Source organism: Ambystoma mexicanum, chromosome 2p (genome assembly GCF_040938575.1).
Source record: "Ambystoma mexicanum isolate Mex_15411 chromosome 2p, UKY_AmexF1_1, whole genome shotgun sequence".
NCBI lineage: Eukaryota > Metazoa > Chordata > Amphibia > Caudata > Ambystomatidae > Ambystoma > Ambystoma mexicanum.
In genome coordinates, this window is record NC_090923.1 from 445,974,105 (window position 1) to 445,999,616 (window position 25,512).

The 25,512-nt window shown below is 51.1% G+C and overlaps 1 protein-coding gene across 2 annotated transcripts in view; it reads right to left on the minus strand.

Annotated features, from left to right (window-relative positions):
- The window catches only part of TMF1 (TATA element modulatory factor 1), a 418,170-nt gene that overhangs the window by 166,449 nt on the left and 226,209 nt on the right, over positions 1-25,512 (minus strand). For both annotated transcript variants that reach the window (XM_069643800.1, XM_069643801.1), the window contains exon 10: positions 10,123-10,279. In XM_069643800.1, coding sequence (XP_069499901.1) covers positions 10,123-10,279 — 157 coding nt within the window. The remainder of the gene's footprint in view (positions 1-10,122; positions 10,280-25,512) is intronic.

Sequence of the window (25,512 nt, forward strand, 5' to 3'; positions counted from 1 at the left end):
CTTGCTGTTTAACAAAGCGCTTGACACACATCGAGTTGGTGCCGGAGAAACGTAAAGATCTGGAAGGAAAGTATTTAGTGAGGGCAAGTTGTAGATATCGTGGTCCCCGGCCCCAGACAGCCTTATGGATGATGCAGAGGGATTTGAATTTGATCCTTGCAGCAACCGGGAGCCAGTGGGGAGCTTTTAGGGCTGGAGAGATGCGGCCCCTGGGCTTGAGGGCAAGGATAAGTCTTGAAGCCCTATTCTGGATTAGCTGGAGGGGCCGTGAAGAAGAAGAGGGTAGATTAAGAAAAAGGCTACTGCAGTAGTCTACCCTAGAGAGAACCAGAGCTCTAGAGACATTGAGCTTCTGGGGGAAGAGAGGAAAAGAAGAATTCCTTTGAGGAGTTGGAATTGAAAGTTGGACATCTTGGCAAGGTCCTGAATGTGAGGGAGGAAGGAAAGAGGAATCGAAGATCACTCCAAAGTTTCTGGCTTCAGATGAAGGAGAGGGGTGTGCGGCTGGGGTTCCCCCATGGCCAAAGTGAGGGGAAGAAAGATGGAGCAGGAGTCCCAATAGGAACAATCTCAGTCTTGCTGGCGCTGAGATCATTGGAAGTACACCAGGACTGGATGGCAGATAGGCAGTCAGGAATGATGAGGAATGATGGAGGAAGTAAGGAGAGGGTCAGAGGGAAGTTTGAAGAAGAGTTGCGCGTCATCTGCATAACACTGAAAGTTAGGGGAGAAGGTGAAAATGAGGTGTACAAGTGGAGCAAGATAGGTGTTAAAGAGACAGGGAGAAAGGTTGGAGCCCTGGGGCACACTGCAGGTGGAAATAGAGGTGGGGGAGGAGAAAGCACCCATAATGGCCTGGGGCAGACAGTCCTTGAGGAAGGAGGTCAGCCAGTCGAGTGTCACTCGGAGATACCTAGGGTATCGTGGATACTGTTTTATGAGGATGGAGTGGTTGACCATATCAAATGCAGAACAGGAGAGTTGGAATTGAGAGAGGAAAGAAGTTCCTCACAGGTACGTAGAAGAGCAGTTTCTGTGCCTCTACATGCTTGGAATCCAGATTGGTGTTGGGGGAAGACCAGCGTCTCCCACGAGTTTCCCAAGGAAGGAGGTGAGAGATATGGACAGTAGTTGGCTGGACAAGACTGGTCTGCAGAACGTTTTTTCAGAAGAGGGCGCACTAGGGAATGCTTAAGGGAGGAGAGGAAAGATCCAGTAGCAAAAGCGCAGTTGCAGTAATCAGCAAGCGTAGGGGCCAGAGTGGCAATATTGCCTTTAATGGTTCTAGAAGAGCAGGGAAAAACCTGTTTGGAGGAGACCTTCATGGAGCGGGCAACTCTGGTGACCTCATCAGGTGTACTAGGAGAGATAGGCTGAGGGAGGATGGGAGGCAGAGGAGGTAAGGGGGCAGGGAAGTAAAGGGGAGGGGGACCGGGACACAAGGGTGATCAGAATGTCCTGAGTTTTTGTAATGCATTGCAGAGGGCGTGAAAGGGAAGAGGTGAGGAGGAGACTGCAGAAAGGTTGGCTATTTCCCTGCAGATTTTAAAGAGTTTGCTGCCTAGTGAGTTTCATGAAAGAAAGTAATAGAACCTCGGAGCGTGCGTTTAAATGAGAGCGGAGCGGGAGAAAGGCACAAACAAGAAAAGCGGCATAGAATCGGAAAAAAAGTGTGAAAGTTAAAAGTGAAAGAAAAGTGAAAAGGCTGAAAGTGCAACAAGGAGACAGAAAGCGAAAGAAAAGCAGATTGGGGCAAAAAGCAAAAAAAAGCCTGATCGAAGCGGAAAATGAGAAAAAGTGGAAAAGAAACCGTGAATGCCCCGTAGTAAGCGAGGGTGCCTCTGGCATGCAAAGGAAGGTGCATGTGTGTACGGAACCAAAAGAGGGTGCAAGGGTATACGGAAAGGACAGCAAATTAGTAAAGAAGGCGCAAGGGTGCATGGAGGGAAAAACGGATCAGCAAAGTGCCAGGGACACAGTAAAGCAGATGCAAGTGTGCACGGAAAGGAAAGCAGAAGAAATGGGGTGCAAGGAGCATCTGAAAGAAATTAAGAGGTAAAATAATAACGTTAGAGCAAAAACAGGGGCAAGAGGGTCAGAGTGGTCGCACTTAGGAAAAGCAAAAATCCTGGTGTTTTCGAAAAGCCTCTGATTCTACCCCATTAAAGAATGGGGTATGAATTCTAAACAGAACTGTGATAAATCACCCAGATGGCCATTCCACACACGCCTGAGCAAGTCCTCCTGGGGATCCCGCTACCAGACGTATACCCGAGATCAGGGAGAAGAGCGGCCCTGGTATCCCAGTTCTTGCTGGCAGCCAAAACCACGGTGGCCGCTCTTGGAAATCCGCGGATGGTCCCTTGATAACCCTATGCTGGATCAACCTCTGGGACATCCTGATCGCTGAGAAGGTCACAGCAGCTAAAGCAGGACTGCTCTACCGATTCATGGACGTTTGGGCTCCGGTCCTGGACTATGAGCAGAACTTTCCGGCCCTGACATTTTAGCCACGCCTGATTGCGAGAGCCCTTCATTCTATGGACGATCCGTCGCCACTACCCGACCAGGCTGACTAGGCCTGGGTACAGTGCTCACCGAGGGACTTAAAGGGGAAGGGGAGAGGGGGTTTTGTGCCTTATATGTCTTGAATTGCTATAAGTACTGTGAATGTATATGCTCCTGTGTGTTGAGTTATAAATAAGGAACAAGTTACTTACCTGTAACTGTTGTTCTCCAGCATGGGTCTGGCATGGATTCACATGCTCACGAATATTCCCCGTCGTCAGGCTGGGAATCCTCGGTAAAGAAAAAAATCAGTATCAGTTTCGTTTCTGATCTGTCTTTCGTAGTAGTAACCAATCACTGATCTCTGCGTCATACTGACCACAGCCAATGACTGCCCTCTACCTAAGCCCCGCCTCTGGCAGCCATCTTCAGATTTGGTAGCAGGTGAAGTGGCAGTATGACCAAGTGAAGAGCCGCAGCGGGGTAGGCGGGAGGGTTCGCATGTGAATCCATGCCAGACCCATGCTGGAGAACAACAGTTACAGGTAAGTAACTTGTTCCTTCTCCAGCATGGGGTCTGGCATGGATTCACATGCTCATGAATAAAGAATACATAGCAGTACACACATGCCCAACCACGGGAGGTGGCAAAGGCTCAACATTAAGCATTACATCAAACTCAACATTAAGCAATTCTTACTTCCTCACCAGGCTCACCTTAGGCGAACAGGTTGCGCAGCACTGCTTGGCCGACCCTGGACTCCTCCCTGGAATCCCGATCGACGCAGTAGAATTCAGTGAAGGTGTGCGTCGACCTCCACGTAGCAGCCCTGCAGATGTCCAGCAAGGGCACACCAGATAGGAACGCCGTGGTAGCTGCGATCGCTCTGGTGGAATGGGCTCTCGGACGGCCAGGCAGCGGTCGGTTTGCCAAAAGATGACAGTACATGATACAGCCGGAGAGCCATCTGGAAATGGAAGCCTTCGAGAGAGCCTTCCCCTGATTGACAGGTCCAAAGTTCACAAAGAGTTGTGACGTCTTCCGAAAACACTTCGTGCGGTCCACGTAGAACTTCAGCGCTCTAGCCACATCCAGCGAGTGCAAAGTCCTTTCAGCCAGCGACGAAGGCGACGGGAAGAAAACAGGCAACATCAAGGGTTCGTTGAGGTGGAAGTCCGACGGCACCTTGGGCATGAAGGAGGGGTGCGTCCTGAGCACTACCCTCGTGTCGTGAAAGGTCAAGTACGGGGCCTTGAAGGAAAGGGCCTGGATCTCTCCCACCCGTCGTGCGGAGGTGATGGCCACAAGAAACGCTGTTTTCCACGACAAGAACTTCAATGGAGCCGAGTGCAGAGGCTCGAACGGAGGTCCCATGAGCTTGGTCAGCACCACGTTGAGCTCCCACACCGGGGCCGGAGCCTTCACCGGCGGGAACGATCTGAACAGTCCCTTCATGAACTCTTTCACCAGACGATGAGACCACAAAGACGTCCGCCCCGTGGTTCTGGTGTATCGGGAGATTGCAGCAAGATGAATCTTGATGGACGCGTGCGCCAGTCCAGCTTTGGCCAGCGTCAGTAGGTACGGCAGTACTTGGGGAGCCGTAATCCGTAGAGGGTTAATCTTCTGTGCGTGGCACCAGACAGAGAACCTCTTCCATTTGTGTCCGTAGCATTTAAGAGTTGAGGACGCCCTGGCCTTTGCAAGAACCTCTCTGCAGTCGGCCTGTATGTCGTATCCTCCAAACTCTAACGCTGCAGGAGCCAGGCCTGCAAGCTCAGCGACTTCGGGTCGTGATGGAGGATGGCGCCACCTTCCCTGGAGAGAAGATCCGCGTCCACTGGCAGCTTGATTGACGGGGACGCTGACAAGTCCAGAAGGTCCGGGAACCATATCTGCCTCGGTCACGCAGGTGCGACGAGGATCATCCTGCACCGTGACCTCTTGAGCTGGTTGATGAGCCGGATCAGCAATGGCAATGGAGGGAACGCGTATAGAAACAGGCCCTCCCAGGGGAACGAGAAAGCATCGCCCATGCTCCTCGGCTGGGGAAACCTGCTGGCGAACCTCCGGCACTTGGAGTTCGTCGCCGTCGCGAACAGATGGATCTGGGGTGTGCCCCACCGTCGGAAGAGGCGGTCCACTAGATCCTGTCGTAGTTCCCACTCGTGGCACGAGCGCAGCTCCATGCTGAGTGAGTCGGCGATGGTGTTTTTTATCCCTGCCAGACGAAACGGCACCAGAAACATCCCTTGGGCGACCGCCCAATGCCACAGATCCTGCGCCTCCATGGACAGGGCTGGGGACCTGGTTCCGCCCTGTTTCCTGATGTAGAACATGGTGGTGGTGTTGTCGGTGAAGATCCTCACCACCTTGCCCTTGAGGGACGGAAGAAAGGACCTGAGGGCCCAAAACACTGCACGGAGCTCCAGGACATTGATATGGAGGGACTTCTCCGTCGGGAGCCAAAGGCCTCTCGCGTGCAGATTTTCGGTGTGCGCTCCCCACCCTTCCAGGGAGGCATCCGTGGTCACCGTCTCCTGGTGCCCGGGGGTCTGGAAGTCCATGCCCGTCGTCAGATGCGCGCGGGTGCCCCACCACCGGATCGCTCGTCGGAAACTCTTGTCGAGTGTGATCCTCTCCTCGAAGCTGCCCGTCGTCTGGATCCAGCGCGCGTCCAGGAACTCCTGCAACGGGCGCATCCGGAGCCTGCACAGGCGGATGAGGTAAATGCAAGAAGACATCATTCCGAGGAGGGACTTGATGGACCTCACTCTGGCCGCGTCCGCAACCAGCATCCGCTGCACCTTGCCCAAGATGGCCCTCGTCCTTTCCTCCGACGGAGAGGCCAGAAGCGACACTGTGTCGAGCTTCGCTCCCAGAAACAGTGCGTCTTGCGCGGACACCAGGTGGGACTTGCCGTAGTTTATAGAGAATCCCAGGTCCGTGAGAAGTTGGACGGTCCTTGCCGTGTGCTCCACGGCGAGCTCCTTCGTCTTCGCTCCGATGAGCCAGTCGTCCAGGTAGGGGTAGACGTGGATCCCCTCTCGGCGCAGCTGCGCCGCCACCGGTGCGAGGCACTTGGTGAACACCCTGGGTGCCGACCTTAGTCCGAAGGGAAGGGCTCTGAACTGGTAGTGACACCCTTGGACCACGAACCTGAGAAACTTTCGGTGTCCCTTTAGGATGGGAATATGGAAGTAGGCATCCTCCAAATCCAACAACGACAGGAAATCGCCCTCCTCCAGCTGACCCAGGACGTGTTGGAGGGTGACCATCCAGAACTTCTGTGCCTTGATGAATTTGTTCAGTCGTCGTACGTCCAGGATGGGACGCCATCCTCCAGTCTTCTTCACGAGGAAGTATCTTGCGTAAACTCCGGAGCCCCTTTGTCTTTGGGACGGGCTCGATGGCGCCCTTCTTGAGCATCGCCTTTACCTCCAAGAGAAGTTGAGGGACGTGATGTTCTTTCCTGGCCACAGGGGGGACGCGCGGGCAACTCTTTAGAAACTCGAGCGCGTGACCCTGAGCTAGGGCGTCTAGCACCCAACGGTCGGTGGAGATGGACTCCCACACGCTGACGAAGCTCGCCAGCCGGCCTCCCACCGGGGTGCTTCGGTGGGGGGCCGACCCCACGGCCGGTTCAGTCCTGCTTCGACGAGGCTTTGCCGCCTTGTCCTCCTTGGCGACGACGGCGGGGTCCGCCCGTTGCCTCGTCCCCTGTAAGCTTCCTGCGACGACGAACGGGCCGCTTGACGGTAGGTGGAAAATCCGCCGCCGGAACCTTTGGAGGCACCCTGTTTGCCTCCGCCGCCGTTGCTGGAGAACCCCAAGAGCCCGGGCCGTCTCCGTGTCTGCCTTGATGGCTTGAAGGGAATCGTCCACTGTTTTCCCAAACAGGTTGTTTCCATCGAACAGCATGTCCAAGACTCTGGTCTGCACGTCCTGACGGAAGTCAGTAGCCTTGAGCCATCCACGCCGCCTAAGGCACACGCCGTTGCCCAACTGGCGAAATCCAGTGTCAGCGATGTCCGTCGCAATCGTAATGGCGTGGTCCGACGCCACCTCTCCTTCCTGCAAGATCTCTAGGGCTTCCGCCCTCTTGTCGTCCGGTAGGAAGTCCAGCAGGGGGGCCACTTTGTACCACAACTCCCTGTCGTAGCGGGCTACGATAGCCAAGGCGTTGGCCGCCTTAATCGTTGTCGCTGCAGACGAGATGACTCTGCGTCCCATCGTATCTAATTTCTTTCCCTCGCCGTCCGGCGGGGAGGTCGACGTAGAGGCCGCGCCCCCCCCGCTTTCTTCCTGGCCGCCGCGGAGACGACTGAGTCCGGGGTCGGCTGTGCCCGAAGGCACAAGGGGGCCGCGTCCGGGACCCAGTACTTCTTCTCGTACCAATCCCTTCTAGCCGGCGTCGTGGATGGGTTCTTGAGGAGGCCGAGGCCCTCATCCCAAACATCGTCCAGGTACAGCGAGGACCGTCTTCCTCTTGGCCTCACGCCGTTGATAAAGGAAACCTTCCTTCTTCTTCTCTTCCGGGCAGAGCTGGAAAAGCTCGGATGCCCTGGCGATCATGGAGTGAAACGATCCAATCTCGTGGGAGGTGACGACGGCAGATCCTCGTCGTAAACCTCGTCGTCCGTACCTGTCGCGGCCGTGTCAGTCCCCGTATCATCCCCACGAGTCGTGGACGGGGAGGAGGGCTGAACAGGGCGCGATGGCTGAAAAGGAGGTGGAGGATGAATCCTCCTTCTCTTAGGGGGAGGGCTCCCAGAAGGGCCTGGCTCCGGGTCCCCTGTCGGGAGCGGTTCCTCCGCTGGTGGTAACGGCAGTCTCGTCCTCATCTCCGAGCATAAGGACTGTATAGCCAACAAAATGGCCGCCGAGTTGTCTTGCGGCACTGGTTGAGGGGAGTCCGACGGGCGGTTCGGCGCTCCCGGTGCCAGCGGACTCGCGGTGCTTGGCCTTGTGTTGGACCCCCGTCGCCTGGGCGTCCTCAAAGGTCTTAGAAGACCGCTCGGACTTCTTCTTCTTCTCGCCTGACGGGCTCTTCCCTTCCAGCCAGTTGACGAGACGGTGATGGCGGTCCTTCATGGTCCGCTCCGACATATTGCCGCAAAACGCACAGTCCTTCTCCACGTGCGTCTTGTCCTCATGTAGGCAGTAAAGACAAAGGGAATGTTCGTCCTCCTTAAAGACATTTTGAAGCTGGGATCCAGGGCAGACCCTGAACAGCTTTCCGGGCGTCGAGCTTCCCTTCTCCTGGGCCATGTCTGAGATGGGCCTGAGAAACTTCTGGAGTCCTCCAAAAGCGTGGCTTGACAAAATCTTCACCCTTGAGGGGCGTAAACGAATCCGACACGGGTCCCCGTTGATCGGATGAAGAAACGGTGGAGCTTGAGGCTCTTTTGACCGAAAAATAGAAGTTTTTTGAGAAAAAACGTGAAAAAATAGCACTAACGCTCGAGAGCAATAGCACGAGGATCCCAACACTTGAACGTGCGGTAAAAATCTGAAGATGGCTGCCAGAGGCGGGGCTTAGGTAGAGGGCAGTCATTGGCTGTGGTCAGTATGACGCAGAGATCAGTGATTGGTTACTACTACGAAAGACAGATCAGAAACGAAACTGATACTGATTTTTTTCTTTACCGAGGATTCCCAGCCTGACGACGGGGAATATTCATGAGCATGTGAATCCATGCCAGACCCCATGCTGGAGAAACACATTTTAAAGAATTGTGATAAATCATATGTTGTGTTTGGAAGCTGGAAGAGGCCTAGAGCTGGGAGACCCTGAGAGGCCTATTTAAGAAATCAAAGTACATCTCGATAAAGAACAGAGTTGTATTTCAAAGTTGAAAGGGACCTTAGCTTGGGAAAGGGAACCCTAAGAGGCCTAACCAAGTAAGAGACTTGTTAAGTTTTGTTGAACTGGTAAAGAGGATTGAAGCGTGGGGAAGGGCGTTTTGAAAGCGGATGAAGTTAAAGCTTGGGGAAGGGACCCCCAAGGACCTTCGACATTTGGAGGTAGATGGAATAACTACAAGGGACCAGTGGAGAAGTTCTTCCAAATAGCTCTGTGGATTGAACTTATATGTGTGACTTTGACCCAACAGCACCTGGTGAAAGACCACCTGAAACCAATTCTGGTTTCTATTTTTATTGAACCGTTATTTTTCCTTTTCTTTTTTTTTTAAAAGTCTTCCTATCACATATTTGTATAGAGTGAGGGCATGCATAGATTTAGACAAGGACGGACTTTTACTTTGGAGTCAGGAAACGATGGCCATCAGTTGAGGGAATTATCCCTTTAGAGTTAGGGCCAATCGGGCATTACATCAACCCTGGAACCTTAGTAAATAAAGGTTTTCAAACTAACCCATTTGAGTGTGTTTCTCTCTTGATACCATGCCGGTCTCACACCACCCATAATCTCTACCATTCTCATCATCTGAACAAAACCTTGTCATATTCTTTGACAAAAAAAGTAATCTTTCCTCCTATATCTTCCATTTCTCAACTATGCACAACAGCTTTACATAATCGTAAACGCAGATAGCTGCCTCCTTTTCGAGGGCCTAACACATGCGTTCACACTCATGTTTTTTCTTCCAAAACTATTGTTTCTGTGGTTCAATTGGCCCTTCTACTTATTTTCGACCTCCTCTCAGCTGGAACTTTAATGCATGTGTTCACCTTCTTTTTAAAACGCCCTTTTCCGTTAATATTTCCCCTCACCTTCAATACTCTCGGGTGGATTCCCTTCATTGCCAAGTGAATATGGCTTCCTTTGTATTCTTTTTAAATTTCATCCTTGCAGGTTTAGCCATACTTGTCTTTTTTGATAACTCTAAGATCCTTCTAGCTCTCTTTGTCCTGCATCCCAAACTATCCTTACATTCTCCCACCTAGCGTCAAGCCTTGTATCCGAATAATTCTCCTTCAATGAGCCCCAACATTTGAATCCACTGCCTCCAATCCTTGTGATTTCTAGTCTAGCCATCTTCTGTTCTCCCTTGAAAAATTATATATTCTAAAATTTGTCCTCATTGACATTTACTCTAACAGTCTACGGTGATGGTTTATAAATCTATATGGTGAAACAAATCACACAATATATTTACATATTTTTATTGAGAAAGAAGGCAAATAATGAATGTCATGCGGAGGTTCTAAAGTACAGTAAAAAAGATAAATACGTTCCATTTTTATAAAAATAAATGGCAATACACTGCAATATATGCAATTAAACATGTGTTTCTTTACCAAGAAAAGGCCACTGTTAAGATCAAGCAAACACTCTCAGAAGACTTTCAATAAAACAGTATTAAACAGCTATTGATTTTTCTTGCTCAGCTGCCTGGCTCCTAGCTTGAAGATTAGTGGGTTGCCAAATGCAAAATTAACCATCAACAAGTTGGATTATAAAAAGGTAAAACAAAGACCTCACAATTTTTAAATTTCGTGTGGCCTAACACCACTGGTTGTAAACTGTGTAAAATATGGTTTTAATATCTTACTGAATATCTATTTTTTGCACATTTGTATGCTGAGGGATTTGAGGGAGAAGACCGAGTTGAATAATGGTGGGTGATTAACAAGGCTGCTCTTACCCAGTCTGTCAGACAGATTCTTCTCCAGCTTTTCCCAGGATGTTGTATGTGCGCCTAACGTCGCCTGCAGGTTTTCAATCTGTCGAAGTAATGGCCTTGTGGCAAATGTAACAGTTTGGCTCAGGTCCTGGTTTCGATTCTCTCCTTCCTGAAGTCTCTATAATCAATGTATTTTAATGAAATTAATACAAAGCCATAAAATGTGATCCAATATACTTAACTTAATAAGTTACTGATAGGATAGACAAACTACTTTTAATGTCGCTTTGGGGAAAAAACAAGCTAATTGGATGTACAGCTTCAACTAATTGCTTGCTTTTAGTTTAGAGTTCCATTTTTGGGGTTCGTTTTGCAAACTCCATTAGAATTCTTGAGGACTTCCTTGATTTTAAGACTTATTTTACTTGCAGTAGGACTTCTACTGAAGTCCTGCAGCATTTCACTCCTTTTTGGTTGGAGGGCCTTAGTAATTCCTTTGACTACCAAGGATAGGGATGATCCTTGAGCACACTATATTTATTGTCCTTGCATGAGTTCTCTCACCTAGAAAGTGTGTTGGTGAGTATACTGATGGCAGCTGTACATTTCGTTTCTGGCTACATTTTTAGCCTTCTTACCATATTGGTAGCCAAATGCCCTTAAATGGTGGCCACTTGGAACTAAAGTATTCTTTTAAAGTCTTTCAACCAAGGCATTTTTGTTTGTTGCCTTTCCTCTGTTTGTCTGGACCACAAGCAACAGCCAAAATGGCCGCCCTGTCACTTTCACCATAACTGCCCCCACTGCCCCCAGGACCAGTTCTTGCACCTCTGCCCTAGGAAGATGTATCTCATTCTTTGAATTCCACTATCACCACTTTGCCACTATCAGTGAAATCTTTCTCTTTCCTCCTTCACCCCAACCATCTCAGAACATTACCAATTAGCACCCTGGGAAGGGGCGCTGGCCAATCGGAAGGCTCAGAACACAGGCTGTACTGTATGGTACAAGCGCCTCCTTCCATTCACTTCCCCTGCTCCCCTAACCACCTCACCCCTTAGCAGCCACATTGTTTCCTAAACGGGTGCTAAGAGTGTTTTTTCTTTTCTTTTCCCCAAACAAAGAAACGTACCTTTGCGGCACGCACTGGAGCCGTGCAGTTCTGTCATTCGGGCAATCCGTCTTCAATGTTGATGACATTAGTCAGTCATCAACACTGAAAACGGACTGCTCGGATGACAGCACTGCACGGCGTGGGACTGCAAAGATAGGTTTCTTTCTTTAAAAAAACTTTTAAGGAAAAAAAGAAAATGAAAGAAAACCACTGTTAGCAACCATGTAGGACTGCGCTCGGGCCCTTAACTGGCCAGAGGCCCGTTACCGACAGGGTCGTCCCGCTGCCTCGTTTAATATCGCCTCAATATCTCACTGCAATCAATCACTGGATGTCCGTTTGCTGACTCATGCCAAACTCTTCTTTCTCAGATTCCAATGCCATCCCTACTCTCTCAACATTCCTTCCAGAGTGATCACCTTATTCCCTCGCCCGAAGCTCACAAACCTGGGGTAAAGCAATCTCTGGCTGCAACAATTCTTCACTACTACTGCCTTTGCTGCTCGTATTAACCTTCTCAGAATTTGGAAAACCCGTCCATATCTCACCACTCTATGAAAACTAATCTGCAACCTCGTGCTTGGCAAACACACCTATTGCTCAATCTTAATCCTTGATTTTCTATTCTACTCCTTCCTCCCTCTGGAAAACCTGCTCAACTTTGCTACCCATACTCTCTACAATCTACCCAAATCCTCTGCTACAATTACCTACCATCATCATGCAGGTTGGCTCTCCATACAGAACCGCTCCTCTTTCATGTTCCATCGCCTATTCTACAAAGCCATCAATAGTCTTGCTCCTAATTACCTGTCATTGTATCTCTGCCTACTCACCCACTTTTTCCCTCCCCTGCACTCAGCCGCCTGCTTTTGCTCCTTCTCCCCAATCCATTGGAACCAGCAACACATCACAATCCAAGCCAGCCGGACTGTGGGCGCATTCAAAGCTCAGCATGAAATTCACTTACTTTTTAAAGAGGGATCTCCTCCATTCTACCTAACTTTTTCCACCACTCCCTCCTGTGTTGCCTTACAATGTAATATTCTATATTTGTTTAGTTTGCAAAAATGGCATCCCCTAGGTTAATGTTAACTCTGCAAGTCACCCTCTCATATAGATTTCCTCTATTTTTGCTCCTGGTCTATGCTCCACTTTGTTCATAATCTCAAATTGGCTCATCATTTGCAGTCATCTTTGTGCTATTGCACAGACAACCTTAGGGGGAGTGCCGCAGCCATCCGTAAATGCGTTATTGTGAGTCATTTCAGATGAAAATTGTCATCCCACGGAGCTGCATAGGAGGGGAGACCTGCTATTGGGAGGTGTGGCAGGAGGAAGGAAGCCTACACCCGGCATAGCGATTGAACTGCAGCCAAGGCCATGGAACACTTGGTAATCCTGCAGAGACAAGTACCAGAGAAGGCCTGCACAGGTGAATATCAAGCAGTGGAGCTCGCCTGAGTGGCGAACGAGAGGAACAATGAGGAACCACCACCTAAGTCCCACAGGAAGACAGCGGTAAAAAAGCACCAGCTCCATTAGACATGGAACTGCAGGAGGAAGCCAAAAGAAAGAAGCCACGTTTCCCTACTGGAACGGCTGCCTGGAGAAGAACCGCATAGAGATGGAAGGTTCATGGTTGCTCCTGGTAACTGGGAGGAAGGCGGAAAAGCCAAACTAGACCCCTAGGCGGGGTGAGAGAAACCAGACGCCCCCCCAAGGCAAGGTGAGAGAAACCAGACCCCCCCCCCAAAGGCAAAGTGAGAGAAACTAGACCCCCCCACCCCCCAAGGCAAGGTGAGAAACCAAGCCCCCAAGGCGGGGAGAGAGAAACCAGACACACACCCCCTGCACACAAAGGTGGGGTGAGAGAAAAGGAACAAGTTACTTACCTGTAACTGTTGTTCTCCAGCATGGGTCTGGCATGGATTCACATGCTCATGAATATTCCCCGTCGTCAGGCTGGGAATCCTCGGTATAGAAAAAAAAAAATCAGTATCAGTTTTGTTTCTGATCTGTCTTTCTTAGTAGTAACCAATCACTGGTCTCTGGGTCATATTGCCCCCAGCCAATGACTGCCCTCTCCCTAAGCCCTGCCTCCGGCAGCCATCCTCAGATTTGGTATCACGTAAAGTGGCAGTATGACCAAGTGAAGAGCCGCAGAGGGGTAGGCGGGAGGGTTCGCATGTGAATCCATGCCAGACCCATGCTGGAGAACAACAGTTACAGGTACACACATGCACAACCACGGGAGGTGGCAACAGGCTCAACATTAAGCAATACAACAACTCAACATTAAGCAACTCTTACCTCCTCACCAGGCTCACCTTAGGGGAACAGGTTGCGCAGCACTGCTTGGCCGACCCTGGACTCCTCCCTGGAGTCCCGATCGACGCAGTAGAAACTTGTGAAGGTGTGCGTCGACCTCCACGTCGCAGCCCTGCAGATGTCCAGCAGGGGCCCACCAGACAGGCACGCCGTGGTAGCAGCGATCGCTCTGGTCGAATGGGCTCTCGGACGGCCGGGCAGCTGTCGGTTTGCCAACCGGTGACAGTGCATGATGCAGCCGGAGAGCCATCTGGAAATGGAAGTCTTCGAGAGAGCCTTCCCTTGATTTACAGGCCCAAAGTTCACAAACAGCTGTGACGTCTTCCGAAAACTCTTCGTGCGGTCCACGTAGAACTTCAGCACTCTAGCTACATCCAGCGAGTGCAAAGTCCTCTCGGCCGGCGACGAAGGCGACGGGAAGAAAACTGGCAACACCAAGGGCTCGTTGAGGTGGAAGTCCGACGGCACCTTGGGCATAAAGGATGGGTGTGTCCTCAGCACCACCCTCGTGTCATGAAAAGTCAAGTATGGAGGCTTGCAAGATAGGGCCTGGATCTCTCCCACTCGTCGTGTGGAGATGATGGCCACGAGGAACGCTGTCTTCCATGACAGGAACTTCAAAGGCGCCGAATGCATAGGCTCGAATGGGGCCCCCCCATGAGGTTGGTCAGCACCACATTAAGCTCCCACGCCGGGGCAGGAGCCTTCACCGGCGGGAATGATCGGAATAGTCCCTTCATGAATTCTTTCACCAGGCGATGAGACCACAAGGACGCCCGTCCCGTCTCCTGGTATATCGGGAGATTGCAGCCAGATGTATTTTGATGGAGGCATGAGCCAGTCCAGCTTTGGCCAGCGACAGTAGGTACGGCAGTACTTGAGGGGCCGTAATCCGCAGAGGGTTAATCTTCTGTGCACGGCACCAGACAGAGAACCTCTTCCATTTATGTCTGTAGCACTTGAGAGTTGAGGACGCCCTGGCCTTTGCAATAACCTCTCTGCAGTCGGCTGGGATGTCGTACCCTCCAAACTCTAGTGCTGCAGGAGCCAGGCCTGCAAGTTCAGTGACTCCGGGTTGTGGTGAAGAATGGCGCCTCCTTCTCTGGAGAGAAGGTCTGCGTCCGTCGGCAGCTTGACTGGTGGGGACGTTGACAAGTCCAGAAGGTCCGGGAACCAGATCTGTCTCGGCCACGCCGGTGCGACGAGGATCATCCTGCACCGGGACCTCTTGAGCTGGTTGATGAGCCGGAGCAGCAACAGCAGCGGAGGGAACGCATAAAGAAATAGGCCGTCACAGGGGAACGAGAAAGCATCGCCCATGCTCCTCGGCTGGGGGAATCTGCTGGCGAACCTCCGGCACTTGGAATTCGTCACTGTCGCGAAGAGATTGATTTGGGGTTCGCCCCATCGGCGGAAGAGTCGATCCACTTGATCCTAGCGTAGTTCCCACTCGTGGCACGAGCGCAGCTCCCTGCTGAGTGAGTCAGCGATCGTGTTTTTAATTCCTGCCAGATGAAGGGGCACAGAAACATCCCTTGGGCAACTGCCCAATGCCACAGATCTTGGGCTTCCTTGGATAGGGCCGGGGACCTGGTTCCGCCCTGCTTCCGGATGTAGAACATCGTGGTGGTGTTGTCGGTGAAGATCCTCACCACCTTGCCCTTGAGGGACGGAAGAAAAGACCCGAGGGCCCAGAACACTGCGCGGAGCTCCAAGATGTTGATGTGGAGAGACTTCTTCTCCGGGAGCCAAAGGCCTCTCGCGTGAAGATCTCCGGAGTGTGCTCCCCAACCTTCCAGGGAGGCGTCCGTCGTCACCGTCACCTGGTGTCTGGAAGTCCGTGCCCGCCGACAGATGGGAGTGGGCACCCCACCACCGGATCGTCTGACGGAACTTCTCGTTGAGAGGGATCCTGTCCTCGAAGCTGCCCGTCGACTGGATCCAGCGGGCGACGAGGAACTCCTGTAAGGGTCTCATCCGAAGCCTGCAAAGGCACACCAGATAAATGGAGGAGGACATCATCCCGAGGAGGGACTTGATAGATCTTACCCTGGCCATGTCCGTGGCCAGCAGACGCTGCACCTTGCCCATAATGGTCCTGGTCCTTTCCTCCGAAGGCGAGGCCAGCCGCGCCACTGTGTCAAGCTTGGCTCCCAGAAACAGGGCGACTTGCGACGGCACCAGGTGGGATTTTGGAAAGTTGATGGAGAATCCCAGGTCCGTGAGCAGCTGGACGGTCTTCGCAGTGTGCTCCACGGCCAGCTCCCTTGTCCTTGCCCGGATGAGCCAGTCGTCCAGGTAGGGGTAGACGTGGATCCCCCGTAGGCGCAGCCGCGCCACCACCGGTGCAAGGCACTTGGTGAACACCCTGGGTGCCGACTTCAATCCGAACAGGAGGGCCTTGAACTGGTAGTGCCGCCCTTGGACCACGAACCTGAGGAACTTTCGGTGTCTTCTTAGAATGGGGATGTGGAAGTAGGCATCCTCCAAGTCCAACGACAACAGGAAATCGCCCTCCTCCAGCTGTCCCAGCACATGCTGGAGGGTGACCATACGGAACTTCTGTGCCTTGATGTACTTGTTCAGTAGTCCTAGGTCCAGGATGGGGCGCTATCCTCCTGTCTTCTTTTTTACGAGGAAGTACCTTGAGTAAACTCCTGAGCCCCGAAGCCTCTTTGGGACGAGCTCGATGGCACCCTTCTTGAGCATCGCCCTTACTTCCAACAGTAGTTGAGGGACGTGATTTTCCTTCCTGGCCACGGGTGGAACGTGAGGGCACTTCTTCTGAAACTCGAGGGCGTGCCCTTGGACCAGGGCGTCCAGCACCCAACGGTCGGTGGAGATGGACTACCACACGCTGACAAATCTCGCCAGCCGGCCTCCCACCGGGGTGCTTCGGCGGGGGCCCGACCCCACGGTCGGTTCAATCTTGTTTGGAGGCCGCCTTGCCTCCTAGACCTCCTTGTCGACGACGACGGGCACCACCTGACTTGCCGCGTCCCCTGTAGGCTTCCTGGGACAAAGATCTTGCCGCTTGGCGGTAGGTGGAGGAGCCACTGCCGGATCCCTTGGAGGCACCTTGTCTGCCTCCAGAGCTCCGAAAGGATGGCCGTCGTTGTTGGAGCACTCCCAGTGCCCGGCAGTCTCTGTGTCTGTCTTGATGGCCTGAAGGGACTCATCAACCGCCTTCCCAAACAGGTTGTTCCCGTCGAAGGGCATGTCCAAAACCTTGGTTTGTACGTCCTTGCGGAAATCCGTGGCCTTGCGCCAGCCTCGTTGTCTCAAGCAAACGCTGTTGCCCAACTGACGGAAACCGGTGTCGGCGATGTCCGTTGCCACTGTGATGGCGTGGTCCGAAGCAATCTCCCCCTCCTGTAGGATTTCAAGGGCCTCAGCACTTTTGGCGTCCGGAAGGAAGTCTAACAGAGGGGTGATTTTGAACCACAACTCCCTGTCGTAGCGGGCTACGATAGCCAGGGCGTTGGCCGCCTTGATAGTCGTCGCTGCGGATGAGATGATCCGTCGTCCCATCGTGTCCAACTTCCTGCCCTCGCCGTCCGGCGGGGAAGTTGATGTCGAGGCTGATGCCCCCCCAGCGTTCTTCTTTGGCGCTGCCGAGACGACCGAATCTGGGGTAGGTTGTGCCCGAAGGCACAAGAGGGCAGCGTCGGGGACCCGGTACTTCTTCTCGTACCGGTCCCTCTTTGCTGGCGCCGTGGCAGGGTTCTTGAGGAGGGCGAACCCCTCATCCCAGATGTCATCAAGAAGCGGTACGGCGAGGACGTCTTCCTTTTAGCCTTGCGCCGTTGGTAAAGGAACCCTTCTTTCTTCTTTTCTTCTGGGCAGAGCTGAAAAAGCTCCGATGCCCTGGAAATCATGGCATGAAAGGATCCAATCTCGTCGGGCGGGGACACCTAGCAGGGGGCGACGGGGGACACGTCCCATCGTCGCCTCCGTCGTCATCTGTACCTGTCGTAGCCATGTCCGTGCCTGTATCATCCCCGTGGGTAGTAGACCGGGGGGAAGGCAGAGCAGGCCGCAGAGGTGGGAGAGGTGGCGTAGGATGTGTCCTCCTCCTCTTATGATGTGGACTCTCCGAAGGTCCTGGCTCCGGTTCCCCCGTCGGGTCTGGCTCAGGTACCTCCGTCGGGGGAAGGGGCAACCTTGTCCTTATCTCCGAGCAGAAGGACTGAATCGCTGACAAAATGGCCGCCGAGGTGTCCTGGGCACCGGAAACGACGGGCGCGAGGGCTCTTGAGGAGCCTTGTCGGCGACACCGTCGCTCTCGTCGTCGCCCTCTTCGGGATCCCTCCCGATGGGCTGGGCCTCTTCCACGACTTCGATGAGCTCTTCTTCAGAGGTCGTGTCCGTATCCATGATGGCCACCAGCCCCTCCCCCACCTTTTCCAACAAGGACTTCGTGGGGGTCTTCTCAATGGGCCTGAAAGACGACTCCCTCCGCGGTGGCAGGGAGACTGGGTCCTGAGGGCACCTCCACTGGTGTAGCCTCCACAGGCTGAGCCAGGGCCACGGCGACATCCTCAACCGAGGTCTTAGCAGGGTGAATTAAGGCCATCGTCACCTTCTGGACGCCTGGGGCCTTCACCTTGGGGGGAGGGTCCGAGCCTCGCTCCCCCTCTGCCGGAATCTTCGAGATCGACCGGGGCCTCTCCAGAAGCTTCGCTGGGTTCTCGGACTTCCTCTTACCCGAGCCAGAGCGTTGGCTCTTGGTTGATGGTGCCGGGGAGGATGCGCCCTGCCTGGCAGCCAAGGAGCCCGACTGTTCGGCGCTCCCAGGTGACCGCGGACTCGCGGTGCTTAGCCTTTTGTTGGGCCCCCGTCGCCGGGGCGCCCTCACAGGACTTAGAAGACCGCTCTGACTTCTTTTTCTTCTTCTCGCCTGACGGGCTCTTCCCTTCCAGCCAGGTGGCGATCCTTCATTGTCCGCTCCGACATGTTCCCACAAAACGCACAGTCCTTCTCCTTGTGCGTCTTGTCCTCATGGAGACAGTAGAGGCATAACGAATGCTCGTCCTCCTTGAAAACATTCTGAAGCTGGCATCCAGGGCAGGTCCTGAACAGCTTTCCGGGCGTCGTGCTTCCTTTCTCCTGGGCCATGTCCGGGGTAGGCCTCAGAACTTCTGGAATCCTCCAAAAGCGTAACTCGATGAAATCTTCACCCTTGAGGGACGTAGAAAACTCTAAAACGGATCCCCGTTGATCGGATGTAGAACGGTGGAGCTTGAGGCTCTATTTAACCGAAAAATGAGAAAAATCTCCTGAAAAAGCGCAAAAACGCAGCAAAAGCTCGAGAGCTACAGCACGAGGACTCCCACCACTTGAACGTGCGGTAAAAATCTGAGGATGGCTGCCGGAGGCGGGGCTTAGGGAGAGGGCAATCATTGGCTGGGGGCAGTATGACCCAGAGACCAGTGATTGGTTACTACTAAGAAAGACAGATCAGAAACGAAACTGATACTGATTTTTTTCTATACCGAGGATTCCCGGCCTGACGACAGGGAATATTCATGAGCATGTGAATCCATGCCAGACCCCATGCTGGAGAACAGACCCTCCTCTCCCCCCCCCCCACCCCCCAAGGAGGGGTGAGGGAAACGAGACCTCCAAGGCGGGGTGAGGTAAACCAGACCCCTGCCCCGACCACTCCCACACCCCCCAAGGCGGGGTGAGAGAAACAGACACTGTCCTCCCCCCCAAGGCGGGGTGAGAGAAACTAGACCCCCCACACCCCCCAAGGCAGGGTGAGAGAAACCAGACCCCCAAGACGGGGTGCAAAAAACCAGACCCAGACCCCCAAGACGGGGTGAGAAAAACCAGACCCCCAAGGCATGGTGAGAAAAACCAGACCCCCAAGGCAGGGGTGGGAAGAAAACCAGACCCCCAAGGCAGGGGTGGGAAGAAAACCAGACCCCCAAGGCAGGGGTGGGAAGAAAACCAGACCCCCAAGGCAGGGGTGGGAAGAAAACCAGACCCCCCAAGGCAGAGTGAGAAAATCCAGATGCCAAGGCAGGGTGAGAAAAACCAGACGCAAGGCAGGTGAGAGACCCGAGACTAAAGGGAGGGGAAAAAACCAGGAGATAAGTAACTGGAAAAAGTGCTATGAGATTGATTGGTGGGGAGCCCCAGGAGAATACCTGGTCTGGATTTACGAACTATAGAATTCACAAGGGTGGACATAGACCAGAGACGAAAATCCTGATGAACCCAAGAAGAAAGACTAATCAAAGAACTGCCGCAGACATGGAAAAAGAGGACATGAAAGGGGGAAAATCATCAGTGCTGCACCCTACTTTCATACACCCTGCAGTGAAGAAAGTGCCGTGAAGAACCAAAGGCCCTCTGTACCAACACGAAATCATAAGCGTACGGCATGAAACCACAGGAGATAAGGAGAGAAGCAGACAACAGTGTCCAGAGCAGCTCCTATGCAGCAGTTCATGAAGCCATGCACTGCAGAACCTGTTCAGACTCGCACGGGAGGGAGATCGGTGCGGGCCCCCTAGATCACCAGGCACATACCAAAAAAAATCACACCAACCAGTCCTTACCTTGGGGGGGGGCATTCAAACCCCCCCTAGCAGGAACTGAAATATTGAACCCGATGAACCGCCATTGTTGTTCTGCAGCTGGAGGGAGGGGCTTAATGCACCATAAGAAATATTCTTTGTATGGAACACATCTCGGGTGGCGGATTCAGGACCAGATTAGCCAGGGACAGGACACCAACCAGATGATATGAAGGGGGTTAAGAGAGCCCAGGAAGTTGTGAGTTTTTAGGGTGAGGTCAGGGGAGGAGGAGGTGGCAGACCAAGAGACTACCGGGAGAAAGGACGGCAGAATGCATTGTGTAGGTAATTTATTTTTGCAAGGGAGGCATTGGTTAGCGAGTGCAAGTGTCACTGTGTTGTGAGTGCGTGTGAAAGGATGGCAAGTATGCTTCAGAGAGAGAGTGTAGGGAATGAATGTGAATTGCTTGTGTGAGTGAAAGAAGGGTGTTTGGGTAGAGTGGACGTAGGATTGGTAGTGCAGATGTGTCTGGAAGGACAGGATGTGAGGGAGGGTCCCGAAACTCCCCTGTCCTTTATCTCTAGGAATGCCTGAATGCAACTAGTCCTGATTGGATGGCTGGCTGCTCTCCTTTCAGGGCAGCCACCCTGCTGTGTGATTGACAGCTTAGGGTGTACCTGAATGGAAGAAACCTGCTTAAAAGGCGAGAGTTTTCGAACTACAGGCAGCTGTGCCTCTCAGTTGCATCGGAAGCCCAATGCCAAAGGTTGAGTGTCCGTAGTCAAGTGCAACATCTGACGGGGATCGAATCCGGCTAGAAGCTCCAGGAGTCTCCCAAGGACCCTCCAGAAGCAGGACCTCCACATCCAGACTCCACTCACCACAGTCCAGGACCGAGGGAGCAAAGAGAGTCCAACCGGTGTCCAAGATCCTCAACAGTGCTTTTTGCTAAGCACTGAAACCGCAAAGTGTCACTGAACTGAAAAGAGCCTGTAACTGCCAACTACCTCACAAGTACTACTGCAGGAGCCATCCAGACTTCCTCCCTCTTGTCCCCATGACTGAGGCTCAGGAACAAGGGTCTGCACCGCTGTAGCAAGACAGAATCCAGCTGGACCACTCTTCTACAAACCAGAGGTACTGTTTAGGCTTGGGGTACTTACCTTATCGCCTTAAATGCCGTGCTCTTCTGATTTGGGAATTGCATTGGCTTACTTTTTAGAGTTCAATCCAACTCTCTTTTTACAGGCTTAACAGCTTGTGACCCTACAAGTGATTTGTCTAACAAACTCTAACTTGTGCAAGACTTTGATCTAAGAAGTGCATCAGATCCATAGACTGTGTCCCAAATGGCTTTGGCTGTCCTGGCTCCCTGAAGACTCTTCTAGACTTTGATACTGTTTGTCCCTCATAGGTGGTAGCTTGCTGTATATTGTTACTGCTGGGAAAGGCTTATCTAGATTTCATTGGAAGATTTAGTAGTCCTCACATATACTGAGAAACTGTCTAACCTTTTTCCTTCCCTAACCTTTCCTTTTTGCAGCCTCAGAATCTGCAAAGTATACTAGTGAGATATATAAATGCCATTAGTGTCCTTGAAGTCACCTCAGGGTGTAGGAATTGTGTAAGAAGCATATGCAAACATTATCCACCAACTTGTTTTGGTTCTGAAAGTATATTTACATGATTACAACAAATTGCTTTTTTAAAGAATGCTTACTTAAAAATTGATGTAAATTAAATAAATAAGCCGGTGGCAGTAGCTTCCCAGTAATCGCAGCAAAACACTGGAACGCTTTACCACTAGTACTGAGAGCTGGCCCGTCCCTCTGGTCCTTCCGGAAAGAACTACAAACATGGCTTTTCAACCTAGGGAACTAGTGACAACCGCCCAACTGTATAACACTTTGTGAACTTGATCCCCTGCGTGTCGCCCTGTACCCCTGCACAACCAAGGTATGACCAATGTTTCCCAAGATATCCATTGCAAAATCTCTGCAACTCTAACATTAAGCAGCATTAGAAACAACCTGTAAACACTTAACTCCTGTAACCAGCACAACCTATGTAACTTAAGATCTGTACTGTAAATACTATGCAAAACTGTAACCATAAGAAATATAAGTATTCATCAAACCAACTATTTATAATGGAAACCTTGAGTGTAAGTATTACTTGTATTTACGGATTTCATTTGTACAGTTCTACAGCTGACATTTACCGCTGCTCAGTCACACTACCAACTTGTGTAGTACAGACCTATACCAAAAGGTGGGTTACCCAATACCAAGCAGATAAGTGTTGTGTAGTCTCACCCAGTGTGACTGCACCAATTCTTACCTTACACTGGTGGCAGGCGGTGGAATTGGCATAGAGTGGCTACATTGACTATTTGTTGTACTTGTGCCCAATTAAACCAGCCCCAAGGCTAAGCTCCACCAAAAAGATATGCAACTGTAACATGCCAAATATAGATAACTTCAATGAGTCAGCCGTGAATTGCCTGACGGTAGAACAACTGAAAGATGTGTAAAACTAGGGGTCTGACTCTGAAAGGAAAACAATGTGATTTTATTGTAAGGTTGTTAAATTACCAAAGCTTGGGTAGCAGGCCTGTAACACCCGATAAGCAAAATAATGTGGACGATAATGATGAGGATGCTAGTTTAGAGTTATACTCCAATCAGCAAGAAGATTCGGAGGAAGGAGTGGGGTCTCCAGAAGGGATATTCCCTCTTCCACTAACTGTCCCTGTACCGTAGTCACTTCCTATTTTGACGCCACAAAATCCAAATCTAAGGCCAGAATATATTTCACTTGAGAGACCAATGTTAGAGTTGGAGTTCAAGAAACTGGAGGTGTAATCTGAAAACAAACATCAAGAGGTGAAACTGAGAGAAAGAGAAATGCAGCATGAAATGGAAATGAGGAAAATGTCCCTTGATTCTGCTTCCCTTTCAGGGTCTTTTAGGTCTACTAGTCCCAAGAGACCTTGCCTGCCTAAAGAAGCAGTGAGTATGTATGAACCTAAACTTGATGTGTTGAATCAGCTGAGTATGTTCGAATACACTTATAGTATGCATGGAATATGTGGGAATGATTTGATTCCATGGCTCATGTCTAGGCCCCCCCCCCAAATGGTTGCGATGCTGTTATGGAGTTGGGTGCCAGTGACAGAAAGGATTAGTCAGTTAAGCTGGCATTAATAGCCAGATTTGGGAAGACTCCTTCACAGTACCTTAAGAGGTTTAGGACCCTCAAAAAGACTGATGGTACCCCCTTGGGCAACCTGGGTATGTGAATGTTTGAAAAACTTAGATGGTTGGGTTAATGGGTACAGAGTACACACCTTTGAAGGAATGGGAAATCTTTTTTTGCTTGAATCTATTTTTGATGCCTGCTTTCCTGAGCTGAGACAGCCCTTGGCTGATTAAGGAAATTGATTGTTAAATGCAAGCACAAGCTGCTGACCTCTGGGTAGCCAACAGGGCCATTCAGAGACTCTGGGGCTACTCACAAAAAGGAAGAGGGGAAGCAGCACAAGAAAGAGGGTAACGAGAATTCTAATTCCTACCATCCGAAAGAGGGCCACAAACATAGCAAGTTTAATTTCCATGGGAAACCTATCAAGTCTAGTGAATCATCTGGTGCCAAACCAGAGGGAGGTCAACCGAAACCCCCATTCCAGAGAACATTTGGAAAATGTTTTGTATGTGGGTCCGTAGATCATATGAAATGGGATCCCATATGTAAGGCTAACCTTTCAAGGGTCCACACTGCCCCCTTAGCCTTCATCTCTGAGGAAGAAGCACAAATGGCAAGTGCAGACTTTCAACTACTGGCTGAAGACCCCATTGGAGTTTAAGACAGTTTATTTTTAGTGTCCCTGGATCTGTGGGAACAACAGAATGTGGGTGTTTATAACACCATTCCAGATAACACCAAAGAATATTATAAGGACAGTGTTCTTGTAAATGGTCAGGAGACTCCTGCCATAAGAGATGCTGGGGCAAGCATTACAGTGGTTGATCAAGTTTTTTTCAAACCTGCGGATATAATTAAAATTTTTAAAAACAATGTGCAATGGTCTTCCCCCCATATCGCGCAGATGCATTCATAAGGTATCCCTGAAAGCATTCTCAACCATTACGTCACCCTTACTTGTGGCAATTGCAGACACTAGCTCTTTAGACTCATATACAACTGAATTGCGTCATATTTTAAATGGTGCATTCGATCAATTGGCACCACTTGGAACCACTGAAAAGTGTCCAAGGAAAAAAGGACATACAGGGGTCTGCTAACCAGTGGTTTCCTGCTGAGGTTCTTGTAGCCTGACAGCTTAAGAGGGCTGCCGAAAGAGGCTGGAGGAAATCCCTGACTGTTGTCACTATGGCTCTTTAAAAGGAAGCAGTTAAGTATTTTAAAGTCACCATTTTTGCAGCAAAAAGAGCTAAGTTAGAGTTTATCCTGGAGGCTAAATCCAGCACCAAAGAATTATTTCTCATTCTTGGAGAATTGAAGGGTAATCCCACGGAATCTTGGCTAGTTGTCAATGATGCTTGGTGGCAGAGCATCCACAATTGTTTTCTGCAAAAGGTCAAACACCACCAGGAGAATAGCCAGACAAAAAATCTTAGATGCCCTGAATCCGTCTTAGTTACTGCTACCACTAGTAAGGAGGTGGACAAAAACAGGGATACCTTCTCGTTCAAGGAAGTCACAGTGAACAAAATATCCACTATTGTGGAAAATCTTAAACCCACCTCCTGTAGTGAAGACATTTTTCCGGCTTCTCTTTTTAAAACGTTTTTCACCAACATTGCCGCCCCCGTCACATCCATTATAAACCTTTCCTTTCAACAGGGGATTGTTCCAGAATGAATCAGGGAAGCCTGGATTTCCCCCTGCTGAAAAAGGACAGTGTGCATCCACACGAACCACTGAATTACCGCCCAATTACTAATGTTCCATTTCTCCTCAAGATTATTGACAAAGTAGCCTGTGTTCAATACAATGCTTTCGTTGAGGATAAAGGCCTATTGTCTACTCGACAATCGGGATTCAGAAAACACTATAGCACAGAAACAGCATTGGTAGATGTCAAATCCTTGATGAGTGGCATAGTCCACAAAAGGAAAATGGCCATGCTGATGCCGTTAGGCCTGTCTGCTGCTTTTCATCTCGTCAACCATGACAGAATGGAAGACCGGCTAATAGAAGTTGGAGGTTGTTCTAGATCTGCGACCAACTGTTTTCGATCTTTTCTACGTTCCAGGAGAACAAGAGTTGTCCGAGGGGATTTTAAGTCAGAAGAACCGGTCCTTAACTGCAGAGTCCCTCAGGGCTCTAGCGTATCTCCCTTGCTCTACAATCTTTATTCTAAGTTGTGTTTTGATGTGCTGGACGGTCTGGGTGTCAAATTTGCAAATTATGCG